Source organism: Phaethon aethereus (genome assembly GCF_964289735.1).
Source record: "Phaethon aethereus genome assembly, chromosome: 9".
NCBI classification, from domain to species: domain Eukaryota; kingdom Metazoa; phylum Chordata; class Aves; order Phaethontiformes; family Phaethontidae; genus Phaethon; species Phaethon aethereus.
This window is the reverse complement of record NC_138585.1, coordinates 3,517,544-3,535,222: the sequence shown is the minus strand read 5'-3', so window position 1 is coordinate 3,535,222 and position 17,679 is coordinate 3,517,544. Positions and strand designations below refer to the sequence as shown.

The following is a 17,679-nucleotide window of genomic DNA, read 5'->3' as shown; positions in this document are numbered from 1 at the left end:
CCCCCTGAGCAGAGAGACCAGCTCTGTCAGGAGGCCGGGGCGGACCGGGGACCCTGCTTGGGAGGACGGGAATTGGGAGAAGCGTCTGCTCAGCCCCAGCTGGTACCTGCTACCAAACAGCTGTCAAGCAGTGGTGGAAAAACCACACAGCGTCTGTTTTCCAGAGCGCTGTGCTCATGAGCCGCAGTGCGCAAGGGCTAAAATCGCTCGGTTAAAACATGTGTTGCAAGAAATGAGCAAAACCTAAAGTAAACAGTTTACACAGAGGTGAGCATCTGCTGGTTGCTGATACACACAGGCAAAATGAGTCTCTGTGTGAAAATGGCCTCATTTCGCCCTTGCCTGCCTTTTTTTATACAGTGAAATAACTGAGTCTTCAGCAAGGCAGAAGGCTCCACTACTTATGTTTCCACAGTGCATTTTCTCTCCTAAACAATGTTTGCTGCCTCTAGAGCCTAATTATCACCTAAGAGATGTTAACAGCTAGATCACTGAAACTTCCAAAAGGTTTTGATCAAATACAAGCAAGATGTAGTTTGTATTTTGCTGCCCTGTATTCCAGGAGCAGCTGGTCTCCTGAGGTACTAAAGTGTGGACTAAGTTAATGAATTTAAATATGCTTCTGTTAGAACTTTTAATCATGAATGTAATTGCATCTGGTAGTCTTTTTAATTTTTAAATATACAGTATGTGATTGGATTTCTTTTTTCTTTTTTTTTTTTCTTTTTCAAATCTATTGCTACTGTTCCTCCCTTCCGGGGATTCTCCAGAAGGAAGACCTTGTCTTCCCAGAGTGAACATTATGAATCTTTACTGTACTGATTCTTTCAACATTAATTTTCTGTATTAGCAATCCCCTTTTGTCCCTCTCTGCAACTGCTTCTGCCTTTGTTTTCTGCCATGAGGAGGATACACATGTAGTAACAGGTACACCAAGCCCAAGCGTGGAGTTGGAGGAATTTACCTTTGGTTTTCTCAGTCTCTGATACATGCCTTTCGTGCCAGCTCTGGCACTTGTCTCTAGGCTGACTGGAATAACAGGATGTGCAACAAGCATCAGCCCAGCTTCTCGGACTAAAAAGAGGAATTTGAACCCCAATATGCGTGTCCCACAATTGACTGAGAGGTGTAGCTCTTCTGTGTTTCAGCTAATTGATAGTAAAAAACGTCATCAGGCTAAACGAAGCAAACAAAGGAAGCAGTGCTGGCAGTTCCTGCGATGCTAAAAGCTTTCCAGATCTCTTGCTTTTGTACACAGCCCCCCTTCGGGATGAAAAAATGAAATACGCCAAGCTGAGATCCCACAGGGTATTCAAAGAAACGGATTGCAACGACCCTGCTGCCCTCCAGCTCCCATTGGTATAATACCCGAAGAAAAGATAAATTCTTGTGTGAAGAGACAGTCAGGGGATTGAGCGACTCGGGGCTGTGGGATGTGGAGCCTCATATAACAAGATCACCGGCTCTCGTCCATCCCAGGTTGGTAGTGACTGAAAGCCTCTCCAAGCTCAGCAGTTTGCCAGTGTATCCAAAAGAACTAATGGCCTCTGCCCAGCAGATCCCAGTGGGCAGAGACTTATCACAGCAGGCTCTTGGGATGTAGATTGCCACATTCTTATTTCAAAATTTACCAAACACAAGAAACTTTTTCTCTGTGATAATTGTTTTGACAGAGAGACTTAAGCACATGCCTGCGTTCAAAATGTGATTATTTCAGTAGAGCTGTGCTGTTAAACCCCTTTTGGAAGAGAACTCACACTGGCAAGCATTCCTCTGCCTCTATAACTTAACCCATTTCCCTGGACAGAGTAAGCTGTACCCACAACTGGATACATAGCTACCCACAACTTTTTGCTGGCATTGCTATTTGGCTGACAACGTTCCTTTATTTTTTACTTCGCACAGTACAGCTATGCCAGCGAGACTTATCCATGTGACTACGAGGGAGAAAACTCCTGTGTACATTTTTTGGAGGTGATGTTTCATAGTCAAGCCTGAGGCAGAGACTTAAGCAAAGGGCTCTACAGATGGAGAATTATAATCTCACAATGCAAAACCCAGCGCTCCACGGCTGTGTATGCAGCATCACCTGCAGGCCAGAGGCACTCCGTATGCAATGTTCGTGTAAGCAGTGAATATGTGCCGTAAAATTTGAAACGGCATATATAAATACCAGCGGCAAGTTCTGTAAACCCCTCTGGAATCAAAGTTGTGCGGAGAATTGCCTTGGGAGGACGCGCTTGTGCTGGCTCTCGTACTTGGTTAGGCCACGCCAGCAGCGGCTGTGGCTGGTACCTGGTCGTACGGTGACTTGGGTGTCGCAGGGGGTGCTGGCGGGTGGCACACCGGCCTCGCTGCCTCCGGCCGCAGTCTGGAAAGGGAGGTAGTCGCAGTTACTGATTCCCGTCCTCATCCTCCCCCACCAACCCAATTAAATGAAGTTGCACTTGTGGCCTGAACACGTAAAACGTAACAAATCCCATGAGAAGGGAAGGACAGTACTGCCCGAAGGAGCGGTGCCCCTCTGTGCTGGAGCAGGCGGGCCGCGCGCTCTGCCGCGGCGGACATTCAGCAGCGGGCAGGTGCCGTCACCGAGTGGGAGCTGGGCGTCACCCAGCCCCGCAGCCGGCGGGCCTCGGGAAGAGCTGGGTTCCCCCTTTGCGCCGGGACGTTGGGGTATTCCCAGGCCGCAATAGTCCCACCGTGGTCTTCTTTGGAGAGATGCAGAGGGGTTTTCTGAGTTGAAAGCAGTGGTTTGGGGAACTGCAACGTGCATTTTTAAGCACAAAATTAGACTTGCCTGCAGTGGAGCTTTCGGAGCTGAAAGAGGTGGCCTTTCTGCTGGCTAGGACACCCCCAGAGTTCTTCAAATGGCAAGTGAGGCCATAACACTGGCCTGTATTTTTAAAAAAAATAAAAATTGTCTTTCAAGGATTTATTCATCAAAAAGCTGCTTTTCAAAATCGCATTCAACACATTGCCACTTCGGTAGTTGTAAGTGCTTCTGCTAGCCACGGGGCAAGGGATCTCGTTTACCACCCTTAGAAGCAGAAGAACCCACGGTTTGTTAGGGCGTGATATCCCTTCTTCACAGTCCAGGGGTGCTCTCCCTGTGAAATACCCACTGGGTATGGCATTGGACCTTAAATTCACTCAGATTTGCTAACTCTTTCAGCTTCATAACGTATTGATCTGAGGGATCACCCGACAGAGAAATCCCGTGGTCGTTGAGGTTTTGAAGACGCAAATGTCCCTCTGAAGACCCAAACTGCGAGTCCGATTTGTGATTCCCGGGTGCCGCTAAGAAGAAACAAGAGGATTCCCATAATGAGAAATAGCTTTGCTATTCCTTGCGCCTCTCTCGGCAGCGCCTGGGGCGGGTCAGTGCTGGATTCGGAGCAGGCCTTTCCAGCGCTGCTCAGCTAATGAATTTTGCAGTCTTTGTTAGCTTCCTCAGTATGGTGATTCACTTAGAGAAATTGTTTCTGTGACCTAGAGCATCGCTTTGACAGCTCCTGTTGGATATTTCTGTACGCCTGCTTTAAATGAACTGTGGCTGCTGAGGCTGGCAGAGAGTACTAGTGCGGCTGGGTATAAAATACCCGCACCTGGTGCTGTGCGTGTTACCTATTTTCCTTTTCTTTAAGGACCAGTATCAGCAAGCGTTAATTGCAGGCCAGCTCATGCTGTGTTGTTTTCAGGCTCAAGCAAAAGAAGCTGAAACCGAGAATTAACCTACTGTTTTCAGATCAGTAATTTGTGAAAAACTGAGCAATGATGCCCACAAAGTCCCCAGTTGTGCTGTCAGGAAGGACTGGTACTGGTTACAGCTGTATACGGCTTCTAGTAATGTCGTGATTTCCCAGGAAATAATGTATTTTAGACAGAAGCCAAGCATTTTGTTACTCCTGCCAACTGGCAAGGGGGGTGCGTGTATGCATCTAGATATTCGGCGCTTGATAATTGAACCTGGATACATCAAAGTTTGCGGCACGTCTTTCAGCTTTAAAGACAGGGCACTGTTATAGGAAAGTGGGATGTTTTCCTGTGCTGAAGGCAGATTTTTCTTCCCCAGCTAATCCCGGTGTCTGCAGCTGCTGTCTAGATATGACCTCCTAAAAGGCAGGGAATGAACTTCTGCACATCTGTAACAGCTACATTAAGTGGCGTGGTTTATTGTGGAATTATGGATGATGATGGCTGGATTACTAAATTGTAAATCAATCAAAGGCATTCTGATGATATTCGAAACCATGAGAGAGAGACTTATGCGGGAAGAGACAGTGATTTATTGCACCAACTGGTAACACATCCATCCATCCCCAGTCATTTTTGTTTACTATTATTTTGAAAAGATTTCAACCTTTCATAAAAGCGAATTAAAAAAAAGAAACCTGTAATGATGATAAAGTTTTTCTGTAATGAAAATTGACACTCCTGCACTGTGATTTCTGGTGATAGGAAAGTGGAGAATAAAGAACTTAAGATATACAAACTTCACAATAAATTAGTGGAACAATTGCTTTTGTTTAATAGTCTTTTACAAGCAAATGAAGGGAGCTTTTCCCTTTTTATTCTTAAATCTATTCCTTTGAAAGTGTCTCACACTTATCTGAAGTTTTAAACCATTGGTAGCCAGGATTTTGAATGCTTAGCAAGTCATCCATTTCCAAGGCATTAGCAACACAGACAGGATTTATTTCAATCTCTGCAGTTGATTCTTTGATCCGGGGCTTGCTTAAGTGCATTCCAGTGCAATTAATTAGAAAAACAGTATATGGCAGTGGCAACTCCAAGTGATCTTAAATGTAAAAGTGACTGATTAGTAGTTCTGCTTTCTTGAGGATTATCTATTTGTTGCTTGACAGCGTCTGCTATTCCTGAGCAAGGGAGAGTCAGTTAATTGAGAAGAGGGAGCTTTGGTACTCTTTGTAAGCCACTAATAGGACTATTTGCAAGAAAAGCGGCAGTGTGGGAACCTCTCCCAGCACTAATTTTAAGAAGGAACTGGGTAAAAGGAATTAGGACCAGTCACCTATCTCATGCCATTAGGTGTACGGCAGTAAGTAGTTCACACCGCTTTGCTTTGCTGGGCGGTAGTCGTTGCCTTTCGCTAGCCGCCCTGCGCGGCTCGCGGAGGAGCGCTCTGGAAACCAGTCCTGGCGACAGCTTGCGCTGTGGCTGCTTCCAGGAACGGGTCGTGCCGCTCCTGGTGGTTTTCTTCCTCAGAATGTCTTGTTTCTTGATGTACCCTGGATGGTTGAAAGTTACAACGTTTACTTGTGCGTCCAGGACGTGTCGATCTCGTTTCAAAATTCTGTGCGTCTCGATCCTGTTTCCTGAGTCTTCCCACTTCGATCGATAAAAGTAGCCATCCGTCAATTTTTGATTGGAACAAGACTGATCCACGAGCAACTCGTGGGTGTCTGCGTTGCAGTATTGGCACAAATACTGCATCCCTTTTGGCTGAGGCAGGCAGTTGCCGAGGAATTCAGTTGTCCTGCATAAGCAATCAATATCTGCTCCTCTGACTACTCTTGCTCCCTTAATCTTCCTGTACGCTTTCTTTATAATATAATCTTCTTCAAGGAGACATACTTCCTGTCTATCACGCTGTTACACTTTTCTTGAATCTTTCTTGAATCTCACTGCTAGTGGAGCTCCTGTGATACACAATGACAAGCTGGCTTACGGTTCAAAAGAAAACGCAAATTCCAGCCTGTCTATCTGCTTTGTTTGCAGCTGATTCAAATAAATATCTTTGCATATTGCATAGTTACTTCTGCTTTGTCTTTGCGCAATTTCAGCTTGCTTCTGGTTTTCTTTTTTCTGTGTGGCAATATACTCAGCGTTTTCTTCTGCGTCCTGAAGCGTGCAGGAATCAGATGCAGAAATCCTGCTTTATTAGGTAAAATATCCACTTGTTTTATCCATTGTTTCCATCCTGACACCTGGCGGGGGCTGAATCCCTGGCGTTCTCTCTCTTCCCGGGGCAAAGACAGTACGGAGCTGTGCGGATTTCCACGCAGAAGCAGCGCATCTCAGTCCTGATGACGAGGGGGAGACTTAAAGTTCAGCCTCCCTGGTAACGTGGCAGCCTGCCCTGGCAGTTTTTTAGGGGACAGCACTTACCCCCCGGAGCTAGAATGACACCCCGAATGTTTTCCACATAAACTAACTAGTGATAGGGTGAAAATGGCTATCTTCTGCTACCTGTCCAGTGCAAGTTGGTCGCTGAGACAGAGATGAAAAGTTCAGTGTCTCGTTGCAAATGTCTCATTACTCTTTAGGGGCTCATTTGCTTCTTGCTTGATTCTAATGTCTCTAACATACACAAAAAATAGCGGGTACAGTACCCTTCTAGCAAATATTTTATAGTAAGTAGGGCAGTAATGTGCCACTAAAATCTGTATTTTGCGTGATGCCAAAACCAATAAAAATGAAAGTCTCTGCGATGGAGCCAGTAAGTGAAGGGAGTGAAATTTTTTCTTACAGAGGATGGCAGTGTTTTTTCATCCTGAAATTTCCTACCTTGATGACAGCAGGGGCAATAATAAAAGCAAAAGAATGCAAAGAATAGGCACGGGTTGCAGTCCACCTTCCTGCCGTCTGTCCTCTGCCAGCACTGACGTAATCCCGCCGGCAGTGAAACCTTCCGTTGCAGTCTGTCAGCATTCAGATGTGCTGCTATTGATTAGTCGGTTTACTAAGGTCACTTAGGAATCGCAACAAAACCTCCTGAAACTTGGGAAAGGTAATAAATCAAAGGTATTTGATTTGTAACTTGCCGTCATTTTTGGTGCCTCGCTTCAGTAGGAGACAGCAGTCAACACTTCCTAAGCCCTTGATATGAGGAAGGTTATGATGGCAAAAGAAAGCACTTGTTTATAAACGGTGCAAGTAACATAAGCTTTTAATGGGTCCTAGAGGAGTCCGAGGCTCCAGAGGGCTCTGGAATGCCTTCCTCTCCGCCCCCAATCTGCTCCCCTCACCCTGACCCCCACTTTTTTTTTCCCAAGCCTTTGGCCAATTTTCATCACATCTGTCATTTTGAAAAATGAACTGGCGGTTCGTTCCTAGGGTTCATAACATGTCATGTATCTTTTTTTGAATTAACTCATTTGCAAGAGACAGTGCAACAGGAAATTCTTGTGCTTACGCAGCAGCTCGATTTTCTTGAAAAGCAGAGATGTCGTTAAAACTCATTGTCAGTATCTATTCTGCTAACTGGATATAAAACAGTCATGAGACATGAGGGTGATAGGACCATGCTTGTTTCCCGGATAAAAGCCTATTAGTAGTGTATCGTTAACAAACCCGAACCGGGGCTGAGCATGTAACAGTGCGTTATGAACACAGCAAGTATCAGTACTGCACAACACTGAGGTCTAAGGTAAAAGCGTACCCTCATTTCATGTATGGAGTTAATGATGCTGAAAGCATCCGTTTCTGATGGTTTCAGAGGAATTAATACCCAACCATACCTACCTTGAGGCTGCATTTGATTCCAGACATAAAATGCTCCCTTGTGTTACCATATAGCTCTCATCAGGACGGAGCGGTCTGTATCATACCGCCGCTCCCAAGGTGGGTGTCAGGGCTACGTGTGTCCTCCCAGCCTTCTAACAAACCACCGTTTCACCCGTCTGCCCTTGGGGTACATCCTTTGTGCCTCTGCTCCAGCTCTGCAGCCTTTGCCAGTGTAATTCAGAAGGAATAGTTATGTAAAAGGAATATATACGCAATAGTATTCCACCATTGCTTTGTAGACCTACCTTTCTTTGTCGGTCAGCTTAAAATAGGGGTGTCTCACATTGAGCTGTCGCTGTGCCGCAGCCACCATGTGTGCAGAGGCACGTGCAGACACACAGCGTTATCGTTCCTACAGGTTCCAAAATCGAGGCTGGGTTGCTGCAGGGTGTCCGGCTCGAGCATACAGGTTCATCTTCTCCTTGGTTTTATGTCTACGTGTTTTTTCACCACCAGGCTGGAGAAGGCCCTCGCAATTGTGTTTGACTCTATCTGGTGTTTTTAAAGCGGTGACTCGGAGCCCGTGCGTGTCTTGCAAACACCAAAAGGGGAGCTTTTGTTTAAAGTTGTTCTGAGTGGATAGAGGGGTGGTTGCTCCTCTTCTGAAACGCCTGAGCTGCTCCTTGGGCTTTTGTCTCCATCTTCACTGTCAGCTTCTGTTCTCTTTTCTACCACCTTTGCAGGAAAGGTGTGTTTTGTTTGGTACACACAGGTACACACAACGCACAAGCTTCCCGCTCCCTGGCTGGCACTGCAGCGTGACCTTTCAAGGTATGGCGAAAGGCTGCATCACCAGGATTGTGAAGCATTCAAAGTCCTCCGCATTTTATGAAATACACAGGGGAAAAGAAAGAGAGGTGTGTTTTTTCATGCATGCCTACTCATAGTTAAATTATTTTTTTAACTCAGGGTTAAAGTACTATTGTACTGGTATTTTTAAGTGTATATTTAGTGAAAATAACACATTTTGATTCCTGCTAAAAGATAGAAATATGTAATAGATTCTGACTCTACAGCTACTTAAATCCAGAAGACCAGACCTGGTTAATCTCAGGTTCATTCACACTCTGAAATCTGGTACAGATCTACTTACACCCTCAGCTAGTACTGTCGTAGCTGCTGGAATGAGAGTTGATTCTGATTTTCCATTTTTTTCTGATTTTCCCCAAGAGGTTGATTAGGATAGGAGGGGATGGGATGGGGTGGGATGGGGTGGGATGGGATGGGATGGGGTGGGGTGGGATGGAATGGGGTGGGGTGGGATAGGGTGGGGTGGGGTAGGATAGTTCAGTTGGAAGGGACCTACAGTGATCATCTAGTGCAACTGCAATTCTCCTGGGCAGTAACTGTGAACTGGAAGGGCAGCAGGTGAGGCTGCGGCCCCAAAAGCCGTGTAAACGTTGCCAGCTACAGAAGTGCTCTTTTTTCTGGGGCTGCTGGCGCGCACACCCCATCCCGTGTTTCAGAGGGAGTTAGACACGTCATGTCAGCGAGGATCCAAATCTCCGAGCACCCAGCAGGCACTCAAGACACCGGGTTGCTAGGCCAGGGTCTTCCAGAGACTCCAGAATATGCTTTGAAATCCTTTTTTTGGGAATGGAGGAATATAAGCTTGTATTAAACTGCATTTAAGCTATCCTGGAAGAACAGCTCTTCTTACTGCCCTGTTGCCGTACCAGGAGCTGGGGGTGCAGACCGGTTATCAGTGGTTTCTTGCAGCTGGAGTGACATGTGGGATTCCGCTTTGCATGTGCCTACCATTAGGATAAGTGGGCGAGTGGTTGCTGGAGCATCCACACACAGACAGGCATTCATATAGCAGCTTTTTGTTTAAACACTCGCAAAAATACAGCCAAACTGTGAAAGGCTGTAGCCTCCCCACAACTCTGCTTCCTTTACAAGAAGGGGTAACTGGACTGAAACACTCAATTTTACTTGCTGAAACCCACCCTTGTGTATTTAGAAACCTGTGCTTTGGATTGCATCCAGCCGTGAGAGTACGTGAGAGTTTAATTTTTCCATTTGGAAGAAAAGCCTGTTAATTTGTCCGTAGTACGAGCGTATTCTCTTCCGCCCCCAACTCCTGAAGCAGCAGCGGTCACGGCCCGGGCATCTCTGCGTCGGGAATCGGCCCATGGTGAAATCACACCCTCGGGAGAGTCCCTGAGCAAAGAGCTGGAGGACGAGCAGAGCCTGTGTAACGGTGGGTTGTTACGTTTCGACCATCCCATCTTTTAATACAGCAGAGTCCCAAGAGCAAAGACCATCAGGCAAAACAAACCCAAGCGTGCAAAACAAACCCAGTTACCAAAGCAAGCACTGACTTGCTGTAAAGACAGCCCCCTCGTTTACTGGAAAACAAAAACATTTATGTAGGTGTTTACACGGTCTGAGTACAGAGGATTGGCTTTGCTATTAAGTTTCTTGGCTTTTGGTGTTTTGTGTGGCAGCCTTTATTTAAACACAGGGGACAGAAGAGACTTGTTTATTTTGTTCATTTGTTTGTTTGGGGTTTTCTTTCTTTTTCTATGACTTTTAAAGGGCTGAAGAGTTTATTGTGTGTGAAATGCAGGAAGAGTCTAAATGAACACCAGATGAGAGGAAATAGACTGAGGAAAATTAGGGCTATTTGCTACCAAAGGAAGTAATCATTGCACATATATTAAATTCCAACCTCTAACTGAGAGCGTGTTTTGCTATGCAAGAAATCTGCCTGTAGAGTAAAAAAAAAAAGGGAAATACATGGAGTCTTCCCGCGTTTGGGCTTTAAAAGTGGTAAGCAGGGGATTGATGTACTGGTGGTAAACAAGGCAGGAGGCAGCTTTTACTGAAGCAAGTGCTGAGCTTGGCTGGAGCGTGTTCTGCACCCCAGTGTTTCCCACCGTAGCGGAAGGTCATTTTGTAGCTCTGTGCAGAAGGGTGAAAGATTTTCATACGTCTGTTATTTGTAGGTAACATTTAGTAAAACTTTATAATGAGAATATAAATTGCTTGTAAACTTTCATCTGCCACATTCTCAGTTCATCAATCATTAGAGACACCTGACTCACCTTCACTTACTATTTACCTGTAAATCGTCGCTGGAACAGCTCCTTTAGGATACTCCGCCCGTTTTCAGTGGAGATAACCATGACCTAATAATCCCCTTATCTGTCTCTTGGAAGGTGAGGGCTTAAGGGATCGCAGTAGGGGTGCTGAGGGCTCTAGTTCTTCTCTTGGTCCCTGCAGACTAACGGCGGGGTAGGTGCGTGTTTTCATTTCGCTGGTGGGAGGCAAAATCACTAGTTGGGTTAGTGATAAACTACTTACACTGAGAGTACGAACTGAATAAGGACCCTGACAAATGATTTGAGGAGTGTGTCAGACGTGGGCTTGACTTACAAAGATGCCTTAAATCAGCCACAAGTTTGACATTACTACTTCTTTTAAACAAAACAGTATTTCTCATTCCTGCAAGCTGGCAGACACCGCGTTCAGTTCAGTTAATTCAGCAAGGACATAGAAAGATTTTTTTCTTATTTTTTTCTTTAACAGTAGAAAAATTGTAGCCTGGGGGCATGTTGCTTTGACAGATTAGGGTTATATGGTTGAAGCTGACCTATGCAGCTTCCTTCCCCTTCCCCCTCCTGGCAGGCAGGATGAAGCACGTATGACTGCAAGTGGCTATCCTTATTTTGCTCTTTCTCTGATGGAAGGCCACCGCAGTAGTCAAGAAGGACTCTTTATAGATTTTGCTTTTCCTGTGAGGGATGCTTGAAAGCTCAGTGAATAACCTGTAGAAATAAAAAATAAGATATTTTGGCTGTGTGGGAGGGAAGCATTTAATCACAGCGAAGAATGGGGGATTGCACAGTCAAATAAGCAGTTCTTGGCAGATTTGAGAGACCCGCAGTTGGAAGTAAGAAGGGTGTATCGAATAGGAGTGTAGGAAAGAATAAATGGAAATGAACTGAAGAGAGATAATAGCTTCATATTTAGACTCTGTCACTTCATCAGAATTATGTTGACTGGTTATTAGCAAAAGAGAAAGAATTGTTTTTTTAGAGGAAGAAGGGTTTCATTTCCCCTTCATTAGCTGAGGAACCTGCTGACAGGAATTAAGGCAGAATATTGCTAAATGGGATCTTCAGCCACTCCCTCATGTCTGCAAGAAAGGGTTATTTTTAACCCAGATCTGCTCAGTGACTGCATTTGCAGCATGGCCCTGAAAAAAAAAAAAACACCCACAAAAAAAGCCCAACTCTGCTGGCAAAACTAAGGCTGCTTTGTGCTGCCATGTGAGAATGGGAAGGAGAGGTCCGGGGTGGGGATCCTGTAGGGCAGCAGTGCCCCTGACGCCTGTGTCAGGAAAATATGCCTCAAGTTAACTATTGTCCTCTGACCTCAATCCATGCTGACACAGGGGCTTTGCATAATCATTGAAGGAGACTGTTCCTGCTCCAAAAGATGTTATGTTTTGAGTTGCCAAAACAGACAAAGGAGACATTGTCAGCCCTTCACACGTGGGAAGCGGAGGCAGAGAGAGAGATTTGTCTGGGGCACATAGGCTAACTTTGACAGAAGGGGTACTTACACTCAGGTTTCCTGAATTCATTTGCGTACAACTGCAAAATTGCCCTTCCTTTGTAATACTGGATTTTTTTCTTCCGGAAACTTCAGTTCTAATACAGGGCTGTTTATCAAAATGATTTCATTTTGCTCTGTTTAATAAATACACTAGTGATTCTTCCCTCAGACAAAACTGTGCCGCTTGCATGCAGATCCGAGTTGCAATGCTGAAGTTGCAGATGCCCCAGGGAGCTTCAAGTGGATTTTCACACCGGGACCGCCAGGGACAATAATGCAAGGAAAGGCAGAGGTGTGACTTCAGCTTCTGCTTTTCTTTGTCCTCCTGGGGATCACAACCCCGTGGATATGTAGAAGGGGACCCTGCGAGAGTAGTAATGCTGTTCAGCCCAGCTTCACATGGGAAGAAAAAGAAAAGAAACATCTTACTAAATAGAACATCCATTTTTCTTGCTCAATCTTGTTAACTCCAGGAAGGCCAGCGAGACTTGGCATTGCATGACCAAACTGGGGCTGTTTGGGTTTTTTATGAGGCAGTATTGAGTGGAACCATCTGGGCTAGGAGAAGACCACACTTCTGAAATGAGCCTTTAGGAATACTTAAGTTAAGTAGCTGTCTGGGGCACCATGCTGAAAGGAAGGGCACTCGCAGCTGCATGTATTTTATGGGTTTATTTTATCTCTGATGACAAAAGAGAACTTACTAGTCATGTGGTTCCTCATAAATATCAAGCCACTGCTGACAAGTGGCACTGCCTGTGTTCGCAACCATGCTGGCGACTTTCTGGCTCGCAGTGTTAACAGTGATGCTGCTCATGGGTGATGGTTTAGAGAGATATCTGACTTTTCTCTGAACTTCTAGGCAATCTCCAAGTTACAGTTTGACAACGGAAACATCAGCATCTTAAGAACATTGGCTGAATACTTCCATGGTCATTCATCTAATATCAAGGTGGCTCATCTCTGGTTCCTGAGGCTGCAGTCTTCCTAAAGCTTCCTGAGAGCTGAGTGAATCTGCTCCTCTGAAACCAGTGTCCTTCTAGAAAGCTAAATACAGGTTTGGGAGCATAACTTGCAGTCTGTCAACGGTGCCCCTCAGCTTAGGTGGTTTAAACTATTCTTTTGCATTGCAGTCTCGGGGGGGGGGGGGTGTTGTTTTTTTTTTTAATTTATGCCCTTTGGGGAGGGCAGCTTCCTAAATTATCTCAAGGGGCCTGGTTCCATTGCCTGTATTTCAGCGTGCAAAGATATACCTTGTTTCCAAGAGGTCAGCTCCCCTCCTTCAAGCACTTTTCTGTGTGACAAACCTGGAAATGGCCACATCAAATTCAGTATAATTTCAAGAACTATAACCTATTTTACTATGCTTTCTATTCAGTGAGATGAATCTTAGAGAGGGATCGCTCATGGTAAAATACTTAACCAGTGCATCACCTCAACTAAAATAATAGCTCTTACAGTGCAGGTGTGAAGACTGACATACTTGCTCCTTAACCTTTTTTCAATCCATGCCCTCTTGAAGTTGTCTCTGTTTCAATGAACCCTAGAAGCTTTGCATGATATTTATTACTAAGAGACTCCTAAAGTTTAAGCAGAGAGAGAGGAAGAAAAGACAAACTGGACTCAGGCTTACAGCAATCAGATTTAAGCCAGCTCTGACACAGACACCCATTTGACTTTATGCACATCATTTAATATTTGTGGTTCCCCTGTCTACAAAATGCAAATACTAATTCTTTTTTTCCCTATCCATACTTGTATAGACCGCAGGTTTGGACAGGAATCAGCTCCTCCTGTATCTCTGGATGCCTCACAAATAAGTCCCTGATCTTAGGTGAAACTTCTCGTTGCTTCTGTAAGCCCCATAATAATAATTGGGCTTCAAGCTGTTTCAGGAAAAAATGCAACTTTTGGATTACAGTGGTGTAAATAAAAAGTCCACTACAATTCACAAGTTAAAAAATGTTGGTAGTGTTTAGCATCAGTGTCTGTCGCTTGAACATCTGGCATTCATCATTGCTTTCCTTTTCCTTCCACTGTCATATTTTATCCCCATCTGTTAGAGGTTTCTTAGCACTGTCTATATAAATTATAGCTGCGTCTCAGTCTGGGTAGTTGCATCATTACAGGCTGCAATGTAAATGAAGGAAAAAGAGCCAAATTTAAGGGAGCTGTTTCTCTTACGCACTCTGCTCCCCTTCTTTCTCCCCTCTCCCTGGACACAGACGGTACTGGTCAGTATTACTAGACAACGTGATACCCCTGCTATGAAGAGAGATGGAAAAGTTTCCAAAAATAGAAAATGTTTTTACCAGATCTCGTTCTGAAGGCAGAAGGCAGGAGAGGAGTTAGAGCCAGAGCGGATACCCATTGCCATTGTTGGAAAGACCAAAATCTACTGCTCAGCAAGTTAATAACAAATCGGGAAAGCAAACATTCCTTAAAATCAGACTTCCCGGGCAATGTCTTCGATGTATTTTCTTAAAATTAAATTACTGTTATTGCAGTAATTTAGGTTACTGCTAGGAAGAATAATATTGAAGGTGCTAGGAAAATATGGGTGTGTTAATATTAACCAAAGAAGAATTTTATTTTTTCTTCCTCAAAAAACTGTGGCAGGGCCCTCATAATGGCCAACGCTGTCAGCTCCCCCAAGCTGTGCCAGCAGGGCAGCAAGCCATAGCAGCATTCCAGAGACGCATTTCTGGTGGGGACGTGAATCCATCACCACCCCTACATGAAGTACTTCCAGTAGCATGTGTGCGTTACCCTGCCGAAGCCAGGTGCTCCCGATCGTACGGTGTCACACAGCCCCGTGCGCTGGGAGCACATGTGAATTTAACTCCCTGCCAGCTTTAGCAACTAGAGAAGGTATCTCCTTGTTCTAGAAACACTCGGAGACACCACAGTCCCAAACTGTTGGAAGTTCTGAAATCAGGGCCGTTTCCTTCTGTCTGGAGAGGGTCTTTGCAGGCTGCCATGGCTATCAATCCCAGAACTTGATCCCAGCTCAAGGTGGGCTGAAGCTGGAGGGTGTCTCTGTACAAGACAGCTGTCATGTTTTCAGTTCAAGGGACACCTTGTATTGTTGGGGACTTCGTTATACTTGGAACACCAAGAATTCCCTGTGTCACTATGTGTGTTCCTCCTGATTGTCTTGCTTTCTCCTCCTTTTTAGTCTCGTGTATCACAAGGGTGTCTTAAGTTTGTTTGACTTGACAGAAGATTAGCTGAAACGAGAACAAACCATTGCTGCTATTGCTGGTTGCCAACTCTTGCCTTCTCTTTCTACAAAGCATATTGCATTCCTGATTTCCCATTATTTTTCACTTATGTTCCTGTGGTGCTATCCTGCTACTTAGTGCAGAGTCCCAAATTTCGACTTGGCAGCCAGATCAATCAAGCAGTAGGTGTCCTGGTCAGCATCTGCACCAAGTGAAAACGATAGGCCCAGCTCATAAACAGAGCAGTTGCTGGGCTGTCCCGCAGAGCAAGTCCTGGCTAATTCAGAGGGCGCGTGGTCGTGTGAAAGGCCAGGCAGCCCCCAAAGTCACAGCTGCTCTCTGAAGTTAGTAGATCAGTTGAATCCTGATGATTTGTTCGGACATTGCAGTCTGTTGCTAGAAATGAATGTCCCGGTGAAAACATTACTGCTTGGCAAGACTAAAACGCTGGGCAATGAGAAAGAGAAACATGGGTCTAATGTTGCACAAACTACTCCGCGTGAGATATTGCAGAAGAAAATAATCCAAGAGTGCAGTGGAACGGGTGCTGCAGTGTTGATTTATTCTTGTCTTTTTGATATCTGCTCTAGATCTCAGCTTGTCAAACATCTATCTTGTTACTACCAGAAAATTTATTTTATCTTCTCTTCTTCTTGTAGAAAATTTTACTACATCACACTGCTGAGAGACCCCGTATCTCGTTACCTCAGCGAATGGCGTCATGTCCAACGAGGAGCTACTTGGAAGACCTCCTTGCACATGTGTGATGGCAGGACACCAACTCCTGAAGAGCTGCCATCGTGCTATGAAGGCACGGACTGGTCAGGCTGCACGCTGCAGGAGTTCATGGATTGCCCATATAATTTGGCTAACAACCGCCAAGTGAGGATGTTGGCTGACTTGAGCTTAGTGGGCTGCTACAACATGTCTTTCATCCCAGAGAACAAGCGAGCACAGATCCTGCTGGAGAGCGCAAAAAAGAACCTCAAAGACATGGCCTTCTTCGGCCTGACAGAGTTCCAGAGAAAGACTCAGTACCTGTTTGAGAGAACTTTTAACCTGAAATTCATCCGGCCCTTTATGCAGTACAACAGTACCAGGGCAGGAGGAGTGGAGGTGGATAATGACACCATCCGGAGGATTGAGGAGCTCAATGACTTGGACATGCAGCTCTATGACTATGCAAAGGACCTCTTCCAACAGCGCTACCAGTACAAACGGCAGCTAGAGAGGATGGAGCAGAGGATAAAGAATCGGGAAGAGCGGCTTCTTCACCGGTCCAATGAAGCACTTCCCAAGGAAGAGACCGAAGAGCAGGGACGCTTGCCCACTGAGGACTACATGAGCCATATTATAGAGAAGTGGTAGCCTAGGCAGACTTTTATATTAATGATATTCTACGGTTTCCATATAAAAGATCATGGAAGTAAAATTACAAAAACAACAAAAAATATTTTATTTAAAAGCAAGTCTGTAAAACAGAAGATAGGTTGCTTCCTTAAGCATAGGGTCTTTTTACTGTTTCTTACAAGACCGATGAGATTCTTAAAAAAATAAAATAAATACATAAAAATAAAAAAGGGTCAACATTATAATGCAGAGGTAAAAAATGCACAAATGCAGTTACCCACTCTTAAGGCCAAATACAAAAGAATGTTTCTTATCCTCACAATTCAAACACAAATGTCAGAAGTAGGATTTTGAAAATCTGTTCATCCCCTGAGCATAATGATATAAAGATACATAATTAAAAACCAAGGAAACAGAGTGTTTCACTTTTGTGAGTGTTTTTGGAGGTGGGATGGGAATTGCATTGCTTGTAAGTAAATGATAACAGTGACTAAGTTGAGGATGTGCTGTCCTGTCAGAGGGTGATCTGAGCACGAGGGCGGTCACTTCATTTCAGCTGGCAGCACTGCCAGAAAGTAGAGCACCACAAAAATAAAAGCCGAAGTAAATGTCAGAGGATGAGAAACATTAAAGCAAATTGATTATGGCCTGGGATACGTACTTAGCACAGTGGTTTTGATACATTGCACTGGTATCACATATACATACGCAAACTTCATCACAAAAATAGTAGGGAATTCATGCACAGAGCTCCCAGATTTGTTTCACAGGCAGGTCCCAAAACAAGTTAAAAGCTGACCAAATTCCACATACACTCAAACGTGCACTCACATCCCATCCTGTCACCCTATACAACTGCCGCTCATGCTGTCATCAGTATTACATGTTAACAGCACATGAAAACCCTATCCTACATACTAAAAAAAAGGAAGCAGTAGTTAAATAGCCATACTCCCTCATAAATCTGCAAGACAAGTTCCAGGAGGATCCTGCAAATAATCACTCATTA

At 44.8% G+C, this 17,679-nt stretch overlaps 1 protein-coding gene across 1 annotated transcript in view; it reads left to right on the top strand.

The window, feature by feature from the left end:
* The window catches only part of HS6ST1 (heparan sulfate 6-O-sulfotransferase 1), a gene marked incomplete at its 5' end in the record, with an annotated part of 193,764 nt that extends 176,332 nt beyond the window's left edge, over window positions 1-17,432 (top strand). Inside the window, one exon of the mRNA XM_082003798.1 lies at window positions 15,980-17,432. Coding sequence (XP_081859924.1) covers window positions 15,980-16,688 — 709 coding nt within the window. The 3' untranslated portion in view covers window positions 16,689-17,432. The remainder of the gene's footprint in view (window positions 1-15,979) is intronic.
* Between the last annotated feature and the right edge of the window lie 247 nt (window positions 17,433-17,679).